General features: G+C 38.4%; 1 protein-coding gene across 1 annotated transcript; it reads left to right on the top strand.

The window, feature by feature from the left end:
• The first annotated feature begins 1,337 nt into the window (after positions 1-1,337).
• On the top strand, positions 1,338-18,631 carry slc17a6b (solute carrier family 17 member 6b). The gene is made up of 12 exons (XM_084716207.1): positions 1,338-2,096; positions 3,677-3,932; positions 5,099-5,217; positions 7,799-7,913; positions 9,402-9,489; positions 10,018-10,104; positions 10,620-10,762; positions 10,924-11,073; positions 12,763-12,895; positions 13,238-13,348; positions 15,040-15,167; positions 16,326-18,631. Exons 1-12 carry the CDS (start codon positions 2,023-2,025, stop codon positions 16,665-16,667), a joined length of 1,746 nt encoding a protein of 581 aa, XP_084572333.1. The 5' UTR covers positions 1,338-2,022; the 3' UTR covers positions 16,668-18,631.
• Positions 18,632-21,883: the final 3,252 nt, after the last annotated feature.

Here is a 21,883-nt window from a genome sequence, read left to right as displayed (position 1 = left end):
CAATAATCAACACATATTTTTGGTGGAGGTGAGTGACTTTAAGACAAAATACTAAACTAATATATATAAAAAAACATGATTTAGCAAAATACATACACCAGCAAAGAAAATAAATAACAAAAACGCAAAATGATCAAAGTAATTCAGGCCTAATCAGCTCAAAATCAGTATTATAGTTAAATGCATGTTGTTAAGTTACTAGTTTAATTACAATGTATGGCAGTAGGATGGTAGTTTAACTACATTCAGATATCAGTAGCTTTTCTGTGTGTAGCAGTTTTCATAGCATTACATATTTTCCCATACAATACTGCAAATTGCAGCAGCACATTTGCCACAGTTGTCATTTAATGACTATAACCTGCTGTTTGATTAAAATCACCTGTGGTTTGCAACCAAGATTTGTGATTGAATACTATAAATTATTTTCCTGTTTCCACCTCAACAACTATCCTTAACCTCTCTTTAAACACATACTGGGGTTCCCTGTTCCCTGAACCAAACACACCAACTCTTTACTCAGTGTCAGATCAGTTCTACCTCTGTACAATATGAAATAGACTGTTGTGGTAATTTCCTGTGATGTAGTTTGGATGTAGCTGAACTTCTTATTAAAAGTAGTTTTAGTTTGACAAGCTAAGAGTAGTCAAGATGCAATTAATTACTTTTCATTGTGAAGTAACTGCTAGTTTGGTAAACTACAATTTTAAGTAGTAATCATACAAAAAAGAAGATAACAGAGTAAGGTGCAGTGTCATGTGTGACCACCAGATGGTGATCAATACCAACAAATGACAAGAAAGACACTGAACGCTTTTCTCTTCTCTCTTTTGTCCTCTAATCACACATCTAAGATGTATATCTTAAAAAAACTTATTTTATTATCAGTGTTATTATTTATTTTATTTATTTGTTATTTTGTGCATGATTAGACTTTTATTATTTGGCTAAATGTGCTCTATAAATTCTTCAGGAGGACAGTCATTAGATGATATCCTATAAAATATTAAAACAGCCTTTCCAAAATTTTGTTCCTGCCTCTGTGGGAGGATGTATTTGTCGGTGGGGATGAAAATATAGGAGACGCTTAAATTATTGATGGATTCCTACGTTGAGGAGGAGAGGAGCTTGTTGGGGGGGAATCCACTCCTGCTCATTTGGTTTCCATAGCACCGCCCTCGGGAGACCTGCAGCTTTCATATATGGGGTTGACTGTCCTTGTTGTGTGTTTATTTCCTAACACTTTTATGCATAATAAAAAATAAAAAATAATAAAATATCTAAACGAAACAGAGTTGTATTATACCTCACATCATTTAAGCCGCGACATAAAGCGACGGGCTGAGCTATAAAACATCTCCTCCTCTTCTCCCCTTATTGTTTTATGACATTCCTAACAGAAACAGACTCATATATGTGCATTATCATGATATATTTCGATTCTGGCCTTGGTTTGCGCTGAGCAGCTGGCCAGATGTTGGACGCGGAGCTGCTGTCGCTGACCTCGGTGCTGAACACGACGTCAGATGAACCTGCGCTCACCACAGGAGACACGATCCAGCCTCACTCCCTCTTTGATTTATTGAAGCCACTCCAAACGCCCACTCGTGCTCCCTAAACTTTGAGCTTTTTTTTTATTTTTCCATTCATCCTCTCTCCCTCTGTGTTTTTTTTTTTTATTGTTGTTGCTCTACGACTACTGGCTATCAATTTCCCTCCTTTTTGTTTTCGTCGCGATGGCACTCGGCGCGGCTACTGTACGCCAGGCAGGAGATGAGTTGGTGGTGGATGAAGGCGCGCAGCTCGTTTGATTCTTTACGCGAGGGTGTTTTTCCGCTTTAAAAAGCACTTTGATTGTGAAAATTAGGCTCGTTCTTTTGGATCGCCGCCTCTCTTGGCTGGTTATAACTTGGTTTGTTGTTTTCCTTGTAGCCGCTGCAGTCGGCCATCCTGCGCCGTAACATGACGATTAAGCAGTAAAGATAATATAGAGAGAAATAGGCCCACACATAGAAACTGGATATGGAGTCAGTGAAGGCGAGAACCACGGCGGGTGTGAAGGAATTTGCAGGGAAGGCCCTGGGTCATATGCACAGGTAAGGACATGCATTTATTTATTTATTTTTTTCATCTTATTTTGGCGTGTAAATTTCCTCCTGTTAAAGTGTGATTATTATTATTTTGCATGCTTGATTTTAACCACGCATGAGTCAGGCTGGCGTGTGTGTGTGTGTGTGTGTGTGTGTGTGTGTGTGTGTGTGTGTGGGTCTGCAGGTCACCGAAAATTGTTTTACAACTTGCTGGGATCTCTAGTCACGCCTCTAGAAGTGAGAGGAAAATTATGCAATCAAGTGTGTGTGTGTGTGTGTGTGTGTGTGTGTGTGTCAGTCCATCCTGATGCAGACGGGCCTGTCTGTGCGTGAATCTCATTAGCAGATTCACAGGTTAAACTGGACGTGCAAGCCACGCGCGATTTTTTGGAGGATTCATTCATAATTTATCACGTATTTCATATTAGCTTTAAACTCAGTGACGCACGTTTGATGATAAACGTGCAGCCTGTGTCTCATATCAATTCAAACCTCTCACTTCTTAATATCTGGTCATTTTAACCGACAGGATTTATTTGGGTGTTTCTTTAATACATGTTCCCAGTTTCTCAGTTTATGACTGAATAAATAAATTGTGGACTACCGACTATATTTAGATTATTCCCCTGTGAATTCGTCATTCATGTGTTTTTAAGCATTTGGTTTGATTACCTGTGTGTAATTCCGTAAAATCTGATGGAGAAATCTAGTAAAAACGGATGCAAATTTATTGATGATGGGCTGGAATTGGTTTTCAGTGAGGTTTTCAGAAAAACGAAATTGTTCAGGGTTTGGATTCCGCTGCAAACCATACATGAATCTAGGTTTTATTCGTTCATTTTTCTGTCATAATTAATTAGCCATGTTGCCTTTCATCCGTTTGCATACACTAGAATTTAAGTGTCTCGATTTTTTAGCAATTTTGCATCATGATTTTTTGATGAACGGCGTGTGGCGAGTTTCCTGGAGGATAAAAAAAAAAAGAGTTTGAGGAATGCCCACATGCAGACGTGTGTCTGGAGGCTGCCTGGAGAGGCGGCTCGGTCCCGTGAATGCTAATGAGTGTGAAAGTGAGCGGGCTGCTGCAATGCGGTACAGTCAGGGACATGTTCGCCTGTTTTCAGCCGTACAGGCCAAGTTTGACCGTTTTTGCATTATCATCTTATTTTCTTAAGCGCAGATACAGATCAAAATAGTTGTTTTTAATTCGTTGCTTATATCTCTTGAGGTATATAACTTGAACCTCACAGATACGGATCCCCTTAGTGTGACAGAAGGTAAGAAAAATACAGTAGGAGGCCTTCTATCACCGTACAGCTGGTTGATTATTATGGTGACACTGCAGGACTTCCTTCCTGCATATTCTTGACTGAAATGACCAGAAATCCCAGAGGGGCACATAAACCATCCCAATGTTCTATGTATCCCACCCATAATGAAATATGAAAACAAAATGCAAATCAAAAAGGGCCCTCTTGGAGATATTTTCCATTATAGAAGGCATAATCGATATTTTAAGGGTGCATTAAAGGGGAATACGTGCGCTCGCCATAGACACTGTCCTCCTCACCTTGCTGCTGTTGCAGGGTGATAGAGAGGAGGCAAAAAACCGGGGAGGTGATCGAGCTGACGGAGGACGGGCGGCCCCGGGAGGCCGTGGAGAAGAAACCCCCGCTGTGCGACTGCAAGTGCTTCGGTCTGCCCCGCCGCTACATCATTGCCATCCTGAGCGGCCTGGGCTTCTGCATCTCCTTCGGGATCCGGTGTAACCTGGGCGTGGCCATAGTGGGCATGGTCAACAACAGCACCATCCACCAGAATGGCAAGATCATCATCAAAGAGGTGTGGCACCAACCAGCGGCACCACCAGCGCCAGCAAACAGCTCCATCCATCCTGGCGTAAAAAGCGCGCAGGATGCATGCCTCAAGTCACAAGGCAGCTGCTTATTATTTTAGCGAGAAAAAGAAATAAAAGAGGAGGGAAATCAATTCTTCCACACATTAGATACAGAATATATATGGCCTACTGCCATATAGGCTATTCAAAAACCGCAAGTTATCACAACAATCGTGTCTGATAAGCTTTTTTTGCTCATTTAGTGGATATTTGTGCGTAAGAAATCCCAAATAGGCTTACGACGTTTTAAAACATCCCTAAATAATTAACGAGCCATAGACATGATCCTGCAGGGTTATGATGTCAGCAAGCGTTTATAGTATATCATACTCTTTGGATGGTATGATTAAATTTTAAAAAGATCAAAGCCTTTATGTAGAACCTAAATTATGTAGAAATGTAACAATTACCGTTAAAATAACGTTATTTTAAAGTGGCCATTTTTCTTGACAGTCTATTTGCATAAAGGGACAATTAATGCAAAGTTCAAATACACATCTCTAGAAATAAATGCAAATATGTTATAGAACATTCACCTCTATATATTTAGGTTAAATAGATGGATATATTCATGTTTTTGCGTTTAGGCCAAGTACTAACCAAATAATCGTAGCTACATCTAAAAAGCACTGTTATGTTTCACAAATGCTTCTTAGTGGTTTTTCTTTGACATCGCAGGACGGACGAATGATTTTGATGATCAGATCAGTGTCCTATGATCGAAATAAACCATCGCAGGCTAAACAGGAAGGCAAAAAATAAATGGCTAGGAAGGAAAAATGAAAAATTATTTATTGCAATGGCTGAATGATTTAAAATTGAAACATGTTTCGACTACTACAGGTCTTCGTCAGGGCTTTTAACAAACAAACATAGGTGCAGACACACCTGTATATTAACAACAGCCAATTAAGACATCACAGGCCTTTAATAAACAGGCCTTACTTTAGATCAATCCACTTAGAGAATAAATGTTTTTGCGTTTGTTTCGTGAAGCTTTGCATAAAAAAATGTAGTAGCCTCCAGCAGAGGTCATTTATTTACATTCAAAGTCAGAGCTGTTTTATTTTCTTCTTTTTTTAAATGCTGGTTTTGTTTTATCATCCGTCAGAAAGCCAAGTTCAACTGGGATCCAGAGACGGTGGGACTGATTCACGGGTCTTTCTTCTGGGGCTATATCGTGACACAAATCCCGGGAGGATACATCTCCTCCAGGCTGGCAGCAAACAGGTAGGCGGCACTCCCTGTGAATCACCATAAATACACACTCACACGCAGCCACATCCATTTAGCAGATGAATCATTTTGTTTTCTTTTCTTTTAAATAAATTTTGGCCTATTTAACGAAATGACTGAACAGTTGGTGTGACTCTCCCTTCCCCTCGCTCCATTTCTTTATTGTTTTCTGTCTTTGTTATTTTTAAAATACGTAGGAAAACGAAAACGAGCACATGGGGACTGGAATGAATTCAGCCAGTAAAGAAAAAGAATCAAACACAGCCAAGGCCAGACATAAAAAAAAAAAAAAAAGATGGCGTCATTCTTGTGTGAATTATGAATTGGATGAAGAATTGAGTATTATTGGATAAAGGCAGCAGACAAACAGTCATGTGGTCTGAAGTGATGCAGAGCTGCAGGCAGGGCACCGGGCTGGCAGGCCTGCAGCTCCCGGTGTCAGGGCTTCCTGCCACCTGTTAATGAGCTCCCTGGGGGAGGCCGGGTCTAATCAGTCGCTCTCTCAGGGCATGGAGGACCAGACCCTGTCGTGTCGCCAAAGGCTTTAATTCACGTGGTCGCTGCCAATGCGTCACCAAGCATAATCACAATATATTAGACAGACACTGGGATATGATATTAATATGCATATTTCAGTGATTGAATGTTGACATAAAGCATGGCTGTAATTTGTTAATTTTATTGTCAGTGGTAACACGACCATAAAGGCAAACTGCTTCCGCTTATAGCTCAGCAATACAGAGGCCAAAATCTAAGCACTCTATATTACAATAATTTGATTTATAATTCAAATAGAAAATAATATCCAAATAGAGGGAGACCAGGGGCAATAGTGACACAGGGCAATTTCCAATTAGAAACAAGCGAGAGTGATGACACTTTCTTTATACACCCTCAGTAAGACTCTTTATTTATAAAAGTTTGGGATGGACTGTATTTTCCATCTGCTATTTTAAAATTTAGATGACTTCACATTTAAACTGACATTAATTTTTATCTCTAGGTTATTAGTTAAAAATGCCCATGAACAATCTATGTTAATATAGGTTTTGCTAGCTAACACATGAGATTTTAGCATGACTGGAAGACTGTAACACTATGAGCCACGTGGCCAGCGCGAGCACCTTGTTTGTCTGTGTTAACACTTTTCAGATAGAAAATTAACACATTTCACTAAATTTAAATGTAAAATTGCTTTTAAATCAGTTCAAATTATTAAAATATAGGTACCACTGGAATAGCTACCTACTCCTCAGTAAAAATAGAAATAGACATTTGCTTTGAAAACATAATGCCTGATATCTAAAAAGAATTTTGATTAAATTGAATTGTAAAAAAAAATGTGATTACTTTGAGGTGTATTTTATTTAGGATACAGTGGGTTAATATGACTTATTTTTTCAATGTTACATTTGCCCCAAACAACTGTTGTAGTTAGGCAGCTGTAACACTTAGACTTCTTGCATTAAATTTAATATTATAGTATTATCTTTGTTGTGAAAATATATCTTTTGTATTATTAATTATGTTTCTTATAGCAAGAGATGACTAGCGTATTTTCAGTAGTCTGTAAAGGAAAATGTTAAAAATGTTACAATTGACCCATGTCTCCCCTACGAAATATTAATGATTAAAAAACAGGCATAAATCTACCGGCTGCCTTCTCTCTTTTTAAATGTTCCTGGTTGTCTGTTCCTCGCGCTGTTGATTGACACGCGGATGTAATCGAATCAAATGGTCTCGTGCCCAACAGTAGTCTCAGCCGGATTAGGGCTTGCCCCCCGCGTGCAGATGAGAGGGGCGGGAGAACGTGACAGAAATGAGAAATAGCTCGGTGGTGTTTATGGACGGCCTGCAGGTCCTCCCCTGCGCCTGCTTTTACTTCAACTGGTCCTTCCAGGTAAAAATAGGAAGAAAAAAATGAGCAAAACATAATGTTCTTCATTTCTTTTACCATTAACGACAAAAATGAGAAGGAGACGTAAGGTGTGGGCTTTGTAATTATAATACGCCAGTCATAAGACGCAAATGTGTAAAATTATATTACAGCATCAAATTAAAACGTCATTCTTCATAAAAAAGACCCCAAACATATTTCTAGAACAGTATCGGAGTGAAAATGGTTGCTAAGCGACACATACGCAGCGGTGTGACTGTTAATGGACGTCGCTGCTTGAAATATTTAATTCTCTGACGTAAGGAGAGCGCGTGTGGTGCAGGGCCAATCAGAGGCGAGGACACAACGTTCGAAAAGCGTCGATGCGTGTTCTTGTCAGGTGCAATGACTGCAATATAGAGGCTTTAAATGTGACAGATTTTCTTCTTTTTAAACGAGATAGGCGAAGAAAAAGAGACTTGAAATGGCCCTTCATTGTACAATATAAATAAATTATGTTTCATTGATATTTTTAGTGAAAAATGTTTACTAAAAAGAAAGAAATAAACAAAGAAAGGGATTTTTCAGTGTACAGAGCTAAATTATGTCAATGACACACATTCACTTCAGTTGAATTAATTATCAAGGAAGTTGCTATAGATGAAATGCTATATTTAAAATACATGTTATGATTTTCAGGGTATTTGGTGCAGCCATTGTCCTGACCTCCACCCTCAACATGTTCATTCCCTCGGCTGCCCGAGTCCATTATGGGTGTGTCATCTTTGTGAGGATATTGCAAGGGCTGGTGGAGGTAAGAGAACATCTAAAGGCGTATTACAACATCTTCTCCCCTTTGTAATGCACTGAACATATTCTCACTATTAATAGAGCATATAGGTTACATATGTCTGATGTGACTGGGGATTTGGGACTTCCTGCAAATTTTACTCCATGAGAAAGCAAAGGGAAGCTCTAACATGCGCTGGATATTCAAAGAGAGGAAATGTGAGGAGGGTTGTATTGATCTCGTCCACTACAGCTGAGTGTTTGTGGGATAGTCCAGCTCCTTTTTTGTGCTGTCACACTTAGTATCCTGGAAAGACATCAGCAAAGTGCTGCTGGTATACAGAGAGACAGAAAGAAAGATGCTGATAGGTGATGGTACGTCAATCCTCCGGCTTTGTAGTGAAACATGACACTCAGATATCTGCCTGCTGTAGCCTAGTGTAAATCTTGGGATGTTGATTAAATTTCTCTGCTGATTGTTGAATGAAAAATATAGAAAGGTGATACCACTGTTTGTTCATATATATATACTAAATCAATAGTGAAATGTAAAGATATAGTTTTTGATGGTCATAGTTTGTATAAGCTGGACATCACTGGGAATGTCTGGCTAGATTTTCCTTCTTATTTCAGTGTTTTTGGACAAACTGGTGTCAAACGCTTGATGGTGATGGTAGATAATTCTTTCATCCATAGCTCAGCATCAGTACTAAGCTATAGTTTTGTGAAGAGTAACTAAAAAAAAAAGTAGTATTATCATTTAATATTTCATCCCACTAAAACTGGAGGCAGTTCCCTCCTAACTAAAGTGCATGCAGATTTTATTTTACATCACACACAGTTTGTTCAAATCAGTGGTTGATGAACATTTAATTGCTGCAGGGCTGCTTTGCCCCATGAACAGCTCATCAGGTCGTCTTTGTTCATGGCTCCGTGCAGTTTGTTCATGTTAATTGCAAGGGTGAAAATGTTAATTTTTGTTAAACTCAAATAATCCACAAACACAACGTGAAGCTAAAGCATTATACTGCCATTATAATATTTAGAATTGATGTTTAAAATGGGACAGCTTTTGTTTCCAACTAGATACAGATTTTGAGATTGGAATAATACTGTGTTGGAGACTGTCAAAAATTGATCCAAACCAATTATTTTCATTAGCGATTAATATGCTTCAATGCAACAATTAGTCACTAAGATGATTAGCTGATTCACTGATTCCAGTTTCTTAAATGTAAGGATTTGCCGCTTTTCTTTGTCATTTATGACAGTAAATGAAGAGTCTTGTACTTATGAAGACGTCACTTTGGACTTATGGAAATTGTCATGAGCTCTTTTCAATTTTTTTTGACATTTTGTTGACTAAAGGATTAATTGAACAATTGTGAAAATGATCAACAATGAAAACGCTTGTTAGTTGAGGCCCTAATGAGGACAACTGAGTGCTCAAACTAGACGGCTAAAGAACATTGAGTTCCAGCTGCTGACTTCTTCTGCATGCATGTGTGTTTAGGGGGTGACCTACCCGGCCTGTCATGGCATCTGGAGTAAGTGGGCTCCTCCGCTGGAGAGAAGTCGTCTGGCCACCATTTCTTTCTGTGGTAAATATCTATTTCTAGATTTTTTTTAAATGCTGAACCCAAAAAAACTAAACCACAAGCCTACTGGGAGGAGGTAAAACGACAGGCCTTTGTAACCACATCAGTTGATTTTTGGCAATATATCTCTAATTGGGTTGGCAAAAAACTAATTATATATGCTTAGAGTGCTTGTGTTAATAATCCATGAAAGTATTACAATAAACTGGCTTATACCTCACCCACCTACCTTGGAACAATGAACCCAGCGGCTTAAATATAATCTCAAGACTGCAACTTTGAACATTTATTTGGAAGGATGGTCTCCTGTTATAATGTACCTTGCAAAGGGAACTTTGTATAAACATTCAATCAGATAAATTGGTCTGAATGTGAAAGTATTACCACTTTTTTGCTATACCAATGTTATTTCTTTATGTAAGTTGTGCGAGAGTTATCGTCAAGGAACACGTTTTAATAAATATTAAAAAAACAATCAATGTATTGCATAAATTGGTCTATAAGCGTGACTCTTGTCTTGCTGTGTGTCAGGCTCTTATGCTGGTGCTGTGATAGCGATGCCTCTGGCTGGGATCCTGGTGCAGTACTCAGGCTGGTCCTCAGTGTTCTACGTTTATGGTAAGATTGATTGATTATTGCTTTCATGTAAATACATGTGTGGAATAGGAGATGACATACAAATCTATGGTGAAATGATAACAAAAATATATGTATATGTTTGTATGTGTGTTGAAAAATGTTTGTCTAAAGTGTTTTTAAGGTTGGTGGAAACCTTAAGAGTTTGACACTCAGAGAGTCCAGTGAAAGTCAAACGGATTTATCCAGGCAGACTGTGTATTGATTTCCTCCCTCCAATGTTTGGGTGTGTCAATAAATAACCACCCATCACTCTTTCTCTCTGGACTGAATACAGTTAGCTTTCCTGTCTGGCTTTTATTCTCTCAGGCATTTTGGAAAAGATCAGGCTGCCAAACACTGTGTGTGTGTGTGTGTGTGTGTGTGTGTGTGTGTGTGTGTGTGTGTGTGTGTGTGTGTGTGTGTGTGTGTGTGTGTGTGTGCTTGTTGCTGAGGTCAAAATTAGCTGCAGTGTGATTATCTAAAGTTCTGGCATGTGATCTTTCCGTGATGTGCAGGATGCTTCGGCATCATCTGGTATATGTTCTGGATCCTTGTGTCTTATGAGAGCCCTGCTGAACATCCCACCATCTCGGATGAGGAACGCTGCTACATTGAGGAAAGCATTGGAGAGAGTGCTAAGCTCATGGGTCCTGCTGAGGTGAGGGGATACCTTCTAGACCGACACTTCTGACAGACAATAAATATCATTGTCTCTACCCAGTACATCAGGCATTTACATAATGTTTTGGCTTTTGTTAGCAAGACACTTTCAAACATATTTAAGTGTAAAATTTAATCATTTATAACAATCTATTCCAGAAATTCAAGACCCCATGGAGGAAGTTCTTCACCTCTATGCCTGTCTATGCAATCATCGTGGCCAACTTCTGCAGGAGCTGGACGTTTTATCTGCTGCTGATCAGCCAGCCTGCGTACTTTGAGGAGGTGTTCGGCTTTGAGATAAGCAAGGTGAGCTCACTGTACGAGTCAGTGGACAAGTGACAAACGTGGAGCGTGAATAGTGTGATCGATGCACAATCGAGTCACAGCGCTAGTATTTTAGATCCAGATGTTTTAGAGCTGAGCATGTGATGCTTTGGAATGAATCATTATCAGGATCAATGTCAGTAACAACTGATGGCCCGTGGTTCAATATCATGAACTGAAACTGAATATTACGTAACAAGGCAGCATCAGTTCATACAGGATAAAGAAGTTTGTCACTGTAATGGCTTTCACAAATTATTTGACACTCATGTTTTTGAGGTCAAAAGGCATGAGTTGCCTGTTATAGAATAAGAAAATAAGGAAACAGAATAAATGATTAATATGGAACGAACTAAAATGAATGTAACTGAAATTGTACATTCAACATCAAGTGCAAAATAACTTGATACTAACAAGACATTAAATTCCAACATTTGTGTTTACCTTTGAACTCTACAACAGAAATGTCAGCTTTTTTCTGACTGTCACAACCTGAGCTAAAAGGTTATGCATGTAAATAATCCATAACGATTGCTAAAAATGTTATGATGCCGCAAATTAAAAATAGCCAACATCAGATATATGCCCAAGAGATTTTAAAAAACAGAACAAAATATTTCTTGACACTGAATGTTATTTCAATATTTCCATATGCCTACATTTGATTATTGTGATGTTATTTCATTGATCATTTAAACATACAGTATGTAAATTCTGCTGTTAGGTGTCTCTCTCAAATTAAAACTGTAACAAAAGGTGTAGTTTGATGTGTTGGACCATGGGAGTTGTTATAGTCACTGTTAAACAACCACCACAGCTGATGAAAATCTATCTGACACGACTCAAACAGAAACTGTGTTCATGGACGAGGTAATATTAAACTTTTATTCATGTTAAATTATGTCAAATGTAACACAACTTAACAAAATATGTGACACGTCTAGCATTTTAAGACAATTTAATGTGGAAATGTTACATACTGTAGCTTTAAAATGCTTCATATCCCTAAAATATGTGCGATCTAAGCGTAAAACTATTGACTCAGTTCTGTTTCTCTCATTCTCTCTCTGAGACGAACCATCAACCTGCCTCGCTGCTTCTCTGCAGGCGCCACTGCACTGCCACCCGTGTGTTGTCACCGCGATTTATACCACATGTAATGTCACATAATGATGAGCAGAAAACGTTATGACACAGAAGACAGAGGCCTTAGCTTGCTGCTGCAAAAAGAATGAATCCTCTAGTTATTGTTATTATTTTTTAGTTTAGATTTTCAACAGGATCATGCAAATGATCTCCAGTACAGGGAGACAGTACAGCCTGATCCCTTAAATCCCCTAAAAATTTGGCCTCACGTTGTCAGTATTCATGACATCAAATAACTAAATAAGCAACAACAAAATGAAAGTTTGGGGGAAAAACATCTTTATTGATTATTAAATAACACTCAGCTAATTTCTGTGATATGTATCAACTAGAGTGCCCTGAAAAATTCCCACAATGCCAACAAAACAAAAAAAAGACACCTTCCATGGTGTGTACATTCCTTTTTGACTAACAGTCCCACAGTTTGGGACACTTAGTGTTGATGTATCTCTTCAAAAAGGCATAATAACTGATTGAACTGCTTTACTGCAGCTGATTTAGTTGATTTTCTGTGCGTGTTTGCAGGTCGGCATACTGTCCGCCCTGCCCCACTTGGTGATGACCATCATCGTGCCCATCGGCGGCCAGCTGGCCGACTACCTACGCAGCCAGAACATCCTGTCAACTACCACTGTCAGGAAAATCATGAACTGTGGAGGTGAGAAGTCTGAACTGAGGATGAAATATCACTTTCCACACCTCTCTCTGCACAGCTACAGGGTGTGACTTTCTGGGCGTTGGATCCATACTGCTCTCTTTTCAGTCGCTCTTTGCTGCCAGATGGGTTTAAGAGCTGGTTGTGTTTATGTTTTCTGTTCAATACTTATACACAAGTTGACTCGATGATTGTGACTGTGCATTGATTTCATATCTGTCACTGACGTAATTGAGTGCAGACCATGTATCATGCTTAATTCAATTGGCGCTGTGATGACCAACAGCCCGTGGGCTTTGTGTCTTTCTGTGTGTGTGTGTGTGACCTGCTGTCTGTCTCTGTCAGGATTTGGCATGGAGGCCACATTGCTGCTGGTGGTCGGATATTCCCACAGCAAAGGGGTGGCCATCTCCTTCCTCGTGCTGGCAGTGGGCTTCAGTGGATTTGCAATATCGGGTTAGTACAAGTAAAACACACTTTTAATGCTGTATGCTGTACTTAAAATTATGTGATCACCTTTGGGGAGTAGTTTTGCTGGATTGAATATTGTTTGGCTTTCACATCAGATAGGCCAGTGGATTTGGGGAGTCTAAAGGCCTTTTCACACAAACACAGGCATGAATAAACAACATGAAACTGAATTTTGACGTGCTTGAATATTCCGTTTAAACAAAGTACACAAACAAGTGGACTGCTGAGGCTAGGCTCATTTGTACGTTGTCTTTGAAATTGTTAATCATATAAGACGGAGTTCTGTGACAGGCGATCCACCATGTTGAATTATGAATGTCACGTCAAGAACATGCAGTTTGATTTGCCAGATGTGTAACGTGCCAGAAGTGAAACCTCAAAAAAATCAACCTTGGTCCGAAAAAATTAAAGGTGCATTATCGCAGTGTGAAATTCTGTTGTTGGTGTGAAAGCTTGCATTAGCTGGATACAGGTTTGAAAAATATTATAACCATGCAAATTAAGGGAAAAATATATTGATATGCAGAATACTCTCACAATAAAACGATTCTGAAAAATATGGCAGTACTTTGTGAAGAAAATGAACATTCAAAGGCAGAAGACAGTTAGCTTAGCTTAGCACAAAGACTGGAAATGAGCCTAGTACTACCCAAAGGTATCAAAATCCACCTACTAGCATCTCTAAAACTTACAAATTAACAAGTTATATCTTATTTATTTATTACAAAAGCAAAGTGTAAGAAGAACACGCTGTGATTTTATCGGAGGATATGTGTTGGACTGTTTCTGGGCAGGAGTAGTGACATCCGAGAAGCCCTTTGGACAGAGCCAGGCTAGCTGTTTTCCTCTGTTCCCAGCCAAAATGCTAAGCTAAGCTAACCTTCTCCTGTCTCTAGCTTCACAGGTACCATATAGATGTGAGAGTCATAGTTAACTTCTCAGCTAATTCATGGCAACAAAGAGAATAGAGATACTCTAGTTTAGAGATTGAAAAGAGTTTGTATTTTCTGTCCACACCCTTTGACATGTCATTATAGTGTGTATTTGAAAGTACATACAACATATATAGTTACAAAAACATCCCAGTGGTGGTTTATTTTCTATTATTTGTTAACATGATGTTGCAGATGCATGTAGCTAAATACCAGCACTGAGTTTAGTCAATATCCGCTGTGTAGTGAAAGACTTCTTTAAGACATCAGATGTCAGATATTATTTGTGACACATTTTCATTCATTCAGCGGCTCTTTTTGTGTTTATGTTGAGTTACAGAGGATGTAGAGGTCTCTGACTGTGTGCGAAATCAGTTTCTCGCCTGTTGTTCCTGAGCTTTCTCCCGGAGTGTTTAATAATTCAGTGCTGGCTGTCTCAGGGGATTTGCCAGGCAGGCAGTGTGAGGCAGCTCGTGAGGACACTTACTCATTCAGCCAGTCAGGGTGGGGGAGGAGGAGGATGTGTAGCGAGTTGCTGCCTATTTCTGCAACAAGATGGTCACCATTTGTGCTGCTTTTATCTACAACTGCGCCCTGTTTCTGTCGCTTTGATTACTTCAAACACACTGTTACAGTGTCCCCCTCAGTTTGGCTTTTAAATCTGGTTGCCTGGTGGCCATACATATTTCACACAGGTAAAATTTAACAACAATATTTTCAATTTATTTTTTATTTCTCCACCAGGCTTTAATGTCAATCACCTGGACATCGCACCACGCTATGCCAGTATCCTAATGGGCATCTCTAATGGTGTGGGGACCCTGTCTGGGATGGTGTGCCCACTGATTGTTGGTACGATGACAAAGAACAAGGTACGAGCCTCGCCCCTCAGACACCAAACATGGCAGGAATATAGATTCTCTCATTTCATGTGTGTAATAACTCTTAAAGGAAACCTAAATACATCAGCAACACTTTAAGCCCCTCTATTTAGAATTTATAAGTAGTATATATAAATATTTAATACATGGTTTACAACATACCATAATGTAATTGTAAAAAGATATGACTTCTTATTAATGTATTTTGTCCACAGCTATAACTCCTATAACTCCTGTGAAGCATCCATCCAAGTGGAGGCTCTCATTTAAACAGATAATCACTGATAATATAGTAAAACACAGTTGTTATAGTATCGAATATGACTTTATAGGAGTTCTAATTACGTGTAAGTATTGTACGTACAGATAGCTACTACAATGCAATGTGTCAAAAATGATTTATCAAATATACTGATTATAAATGCTAAATAGGCCTAGTGAAAGTTAAGTGTCACCAAGAAGTCTAATCAGTAACTTTTATCTGTTTGATCAATGGTCAATCCTTGTGTTTAATAACAGATTAAAAAGGCATTTATAAGAGTTTATAACGCATGATGCAGACATAATGATTTTGGCACATGATGTACTAACAATAAAGAGACAACATTATAAAAGTCAGACCAAAAAACTAAATGAAAAACCAAGAAACAAAACAACCACCCTGTCATAAACAAATGACGAACAGTTATAAATCTTCACTAGACTGCACACCCTCAGTAATCCCAACACCTTTCGAAAAGACAGTTTATCAGTTTATCACCACCACTAATCTTACATTAGTTGTACCTGGACTGTAAATATATGAAAGTATGTATATGTATGTATCATATATATTCTGTATGAGCTTTTTCCAGATCTTCAATGTAGCTACAGTGTATGATGTTCACCCTGTAGAAATTATTTAAATCCATGACTCCATATTTTTTTAGCTGCAATACTACAGATTAACAAACACAAACACACAAACAAACACATTTCCCCAAAATTCAGCCACAAGGATGCACAGGGTCACAAATATATAGTTTTATTTATTAACAGCTTGTCGCTCTTAAACACAAGCATTACTAAAACATTTTAAATATTTTTAAAATATCTCCAGACTTTTCCTTTAAAGGTTTAACACAACTTTTTGTTTTCCTTGCTCCACAGACTCGAGAGGAGTGGCAGTACGTGTTCCTGATCGCCTCCATTGTGCATTACGGGGGTGTGATCTTCTACGGGATCTTTGCCTCAGGAGAAAAACAGCCGTGGGCTGACCCCGAACTGACCAGCGAGGAGAAGTGCGGCTTCATAGACGAGGACGAGCTGGCGGAGGAGACGGGCGACATCACTCAAAACTACGGTGCCTTTGGAGCTCCGGCGAAGTCGTACGGTGCAACCACACAGGTGAACGGAGGCTGGGCTTCAGGCTGGGAGAAGACGGAGGAGTACGTCCAGGAAGAAGCACAAGGAGCCGGCTACGGATACAGGCAGGATGAGGGATACTCCTAGACCAAACATGCATTCACCGAAACATGAGTAGACTTATTTTCCTGAGTGTGCATCAGTTTAGTCATAAAAAATATCAAATAACAAACGAGAAACAAGAAAAACTACAATCCATTGTTGTATTGTTTGCACAAATCCTAAAAATAAATCTAAAAAAGTATCAACTTAATGTAAAAATTACTAAATAACTTAAAGATATTCGATTAATAGAGGTGTAACACATATCAAATTGGCAGTCTGTAAATGTATTATTATGCATATTGATAATAGATATATTTATTTGGAGTGAAATTGTGTATAAATGTGACCATTTTCATGCCATCAGCTGAGGCTTCCTGACCACACTGAAGCCTGTAGGGTTACATAGAAGCTGCCCATCTGAACCAAACCCCTTATTTATCAAAGTTACAGTACAGCGTCCTACAAACCAGCCATTACAGTGTATAAATATGTCACTGCACAGCGTTGTGAACAGAAATTAGACACTCTGTGGATATAGATTGTACTGTATCTCTCCTGAATGCACTCAGAGTAGTGTGTCCTTTTAATGCACAATATGATGATGGCTTTTGTTTTCTTATCACCCGCTTCTGTGTGTGCGTGTGTGTGTGTAAAAGTCCTTAACATGTATGTTGACGAGTGATATCTTGACTTGTGATGACTGTTTAGTTGCACTTGCAGAAAAGGTGAAAATGTCCGTCAAATGTTTCCTACGTGTGATCCTTTATGTAACTCGGTACCTCTGCAGTCGAACGTTTGATTTTAGCCTTTGCAACCCGTCACATCCCAGCAGTCTAGTGCAGGATTAAAGCTGTTCACCGTATTCACTTGGCAGCCATTTTCCTCCGATGTCACTCTCAGGGTGGGAAGCTCAAATGTTGCAAATGCTGTGTTCCAGATTGTAAATCGTATAAACACAGAGAATCTGACAAATTATAATTACACAGCTTCCTGATTGATCGGCAAGTGAAAGACAGTGGAAAGTGAAAATCTGGAGGGTCATTGAGACATATCATGTATATAAACTGCATTTAATAACCCATTAGCTACCATGAGACAACAGCTAAAATTAGCATTCAGACACTTCCTAGCTAATGTTATGTTTGATATGTTACATGATAAGATAAGAAAGACATAAATTAATTTGAAATTGTTGTATAAGCTTAGACAATCTAACAAAATTGTATCATTTAACCACTTTCTGATTGATCAGCAATTGAAAAGACAATAGGTAGTGAAGATCTGGAGGGACATCGGAATATATTTCAAGCTAAAATAACATATTTGATAACCCATTAGCTCCTGTGAGACAACAGCTAACGTTAGCATTCAATCACTTATTAGCTTATGTTATGTTTGATAGTGTTACCTTGTATGAGCTTGTAATGTAGGCTAACGTTAACGTTAACTGTCCTGCTGTCCCATGTCCAAGTATGTAAGCTAAGGAGCTAAAACTGGGTCAGCCTTATGTTAGCTCAGAACAAAATAACAGTCTAATCTTACATTTTTTCGTGTCACTTTTGTGTTCCTCTAATGCCTGTAGACGAACACGAAACAGAAACGCGTTCCAGTGAGCAGAATGACACGTAACGTTACTGACTGAACCAGAACATTTCTGAGGTCGGGTGAACAAACAGCAGGACAGTTATCATCAACGTTAGCCTACAGTAGCTTCATTTCATGTGTGTTTCACTTCCAGGCTTAAAGAAATGTGTCCAAGATGTGTGCTGATATTTCAGAATGAATTCCCACCTTTGCTGACATTATCAAATGGTAACATTAGCGAGAAAGTGGTTGAACGGTAACGTTAGCTGTGGTCACAGTAGCTAATGGGTTATCAAATATGTTGTTTTCATCTGAAATATGGCCTGATGTCCCCCCAGATTTGTATCCACTTTTCAGTTGCTAAACAAACAAGAAGTGGTGAAATGATAAATATTTGTCAGATTCTTTATGTTTGTACGGCATATAACTGTGAACCCAGCAGTACATTTGTGTGACGTCAGAGGAAAATGGCCAGCGTGTGAAAATGGTGGATTCCCCTGATCATATTTCACATTACTGTCAAGCCACTAGAAGTCTAGTCTAGTCTACCTATGCGTCACTGCTAAATTTGTCTTAAATAAAACATATATAACTACAGAGTAAAGATGTATAAGAGTTTATCGATTAAATTTAGACATTGTTAGACCAAGAGATTCAGGGTCGTACATGACCTTATGAAGGGTTGGTGCAATGTAAATTACAGACTAGCCAAAATCAGTATGAGAGTCTTACTATATTAGAGCAGCAAACCTAAAAAAAAAAAGAACATTTAACATAGTATGAAATAGATATTTACATGATCAAAGAGATAATGAGTAATTTCTCTATAACATCAAATATTTATGATTAAAAACACAATCAGAGTTTTAAAAAGCTTCTTTATGTATTATTTATTAAAGGGTTTAACACTCTGAAAGTTCATGTGCTTCATCAGAACTGAGTGGGTGTGGTTTGATCAGATTTTATTGACAAAAAAACTGTCATTATATTCTGATTCAAATTTTGCTAAACTCTGATTGGTGCGTGGAAACATGTCATATCACATTTTCCATCTTAGCCCCACCCACTTCAAACCAGTGAGAACAGCACAGAGAAAAAAAAAACAAGAAAAGAAATACAAAGAAATACAGGAATAAAATAATCAAATTTGTTCTACTTGTAGCAGAAATCTGAGTGTTCATATATGATTCTGTTGTTTAAAGCAGTGGTTCTCAAACTAGATAACCAGTGGAAAAATATGTAGTGAAACAAAGTTGAATTTAAATGAAGGTAAATTAAACAAACAAGAGTTTTCTAATGCTATCGTGCCGACCTTTTACTGACCTTTTTAATTAGTTGCTTCCCCTGTCGTTAACCATACTTTCACCCAAAGTAGGAAGAACTTTTAGTCTTGCTTCTGAGGGGTTTAAATAATTGAGTTCCTCCAAAGGTTTCTAGTTCCGTGGCAAGGTTCCTGCAGTGGAAATGTAGCTATTGTTAACAATTAATACAAAAAAAAAAAAATGCAGGATTGGGGGCATGACATTTTTTCAGATGTGACAGAAAAAGTTTGAGAGCCACTGCTTCAAAGAGAGAAGCTTATTGAGAAACTTTGTTTTCAGGGCCTTTAAAGAGTTTAAAATGTCAAATGACATTATAGAAGTTGAATTGAACATTCCTAAACAAGTATTTGAATGTTTACATAAAACTATACTTTGTAATAAGTTCGCTAAAACAGGAGATTTCTATTTACAGTTATAGAGACGATAGAGCAGGAGGGGCAATCACAAGGGTGTGCAATTTGGACAAACTGCCATTTGTCCATTTCTATTATAGAATGGAGGCGAGATGAGACGTATGAATTAATGTATAATGTAATAATCAGTCTTTGGGAGTCTTGTAATGAAAAGTGTTTTAGGCTCCTGAATAGACAGAACGAGCAAAAACAAACAAGCCTCCACAATCTGTTGTGTCCTCATTCTGCACTTACACTGACAAGGTCTGAAGGGGGCCGATTTTGGTTAATTTGTCACCTGTCTGTGGAGACCTTAAAGCACTTCACGATATAGATGTGTGTGTGGGTGTGTATTTATGCATGGAACAAAGTGAAATTTGTAGTACGTCTCTTTCGTTTGTTTGTTTCTTTCTTTCATTTTCTTTCAAACTTAGTCTTTGTCTCAGAAACTGTTACTGATGCTTCAATTTCTTTGCACAATTAACCAAAGGTGAAGAGCAGAGTTGGGTTTTAGCTGGAAGATTTTTAAGGGAGTTCAGACCATCAGCAGCGAGGATCCAGCATACAGTATGGACCCCAGTGTGCAGGTGGCACCAAACATTACTCAGTGTACAAAGCAATAAATCCATAGTAACAGTTCTGGTCAAACGTCATGAACAAACAGTCATTATGTAACTGTTTTTTATGCATTTGTTTAAAAGTCGTGTTTTTTGTGATAACAAATGTAGAAAATAAACACTTGTAAAGAAAAAAAACTGAAATATATGTATGAAAATATAGTAATAGAGTCCAACACAAACGTCTTTGATCACAAGGAAGTGCAAGGAGTTTGTGATGGGGCTGCTCACCAGATGAGAATGATAAAACGAGCTCTGTCTGAGAGGCAGACGCTCGTCTTCTTCATGTTTCTGTTTTTGTTTTGATGTGGTCCACATGTACTGTTGTTTCCTCTCTTTCTCTCTCTCTGTCTCTATCTCTTTCTCTGTCCTCTATTTTTATTTTGATTAATGTTTTTCATCCAGTGGCTGGACCCCCGTTGCCCTTATTAACCAACATGTACCTCTTCCTCCTCCCTTTTACATCCCTGGTTTCATTGACACAATATTCATTGACATCAAGAATGAAACCTAAACTGGTGATTCTACATTTTCGACAATGACAAATGTGCAACCTGAAGTAGTTAAAAGTTTCCTGTTTTGTGCCTCTGAAGTTACAGTGTGATTCTATGGCTTCTGTTGCTGTGTAAATTGAGAGGTTTGTTGATGTCAAAATGAAATACTCTATATCCTTTTTTGATAAAAAAAAAAGAGCAAACAAATCTTTGTGTCCCGAGTATTTGTATTGATAACAAAGGAGAACAGCCAATGTAAAAAGTCAGTGTTGCAGAACATAAAACACAGGATTGTTTTCAACTACTTTCCATTTTATCCTATAATCACATGTCGCTAATAACCAGTTATGTTAAATCTACAATAACTGATTTTTCAGCCACTCAGGGGCAGTGGAAATAATTTGTGAACACAACACTGACACGTCATAACTTTTAAATTGGTATGGCAAACTTTGGTCACATTAGCTGGTCGCCTGATGCCTGTAGATGTTTCACTCTCTTTTAACTCAGTTTTTGGTCTCCACCAATTCCTAAAGGTAAGGGTTCTGTAGCAGCTAAATGCTCCATTAAATGCATAAAATGTTTCATTATCATCAGTGGTGCAAAAAAAAGCTACATAGAATGATGTGACGCTACAAAAAATGCTTGGAAATTGAATTGGTTGGGGGAGAAAATGCCTAGAACATTGGCCTTTTTTTGATTCTTTAATGGTGACAAGAAAAAGATATATCAGTGCCGTGAGACATCCAAAGACACTCTGTTACCTTCTTACAGATTGTTACAAACCGGCTCAAGGAAAGCAACAAGAAGGGGAGTCCACACAAGGGGTTAATGTAAAAAAAAAAAGAA

Source organism: Lutjanus erythropterus, chromosome 1, assembly GCF_056507025.1.
Source record: "Lutjanus erythropterus isolate fLutEry1 chromosome 1, fLutEry1.hap2, whole genome shotgun sequence".
NCBI lineage: Eukaryota > Metazoa > Chordata > Actinopteri > Lutjaniformes > Lutjanidae > Lutjanus > Lutjanus erythropterus.
This window is presented reverse-complemented; position numbering and strand designations above follow the sequence as displayed.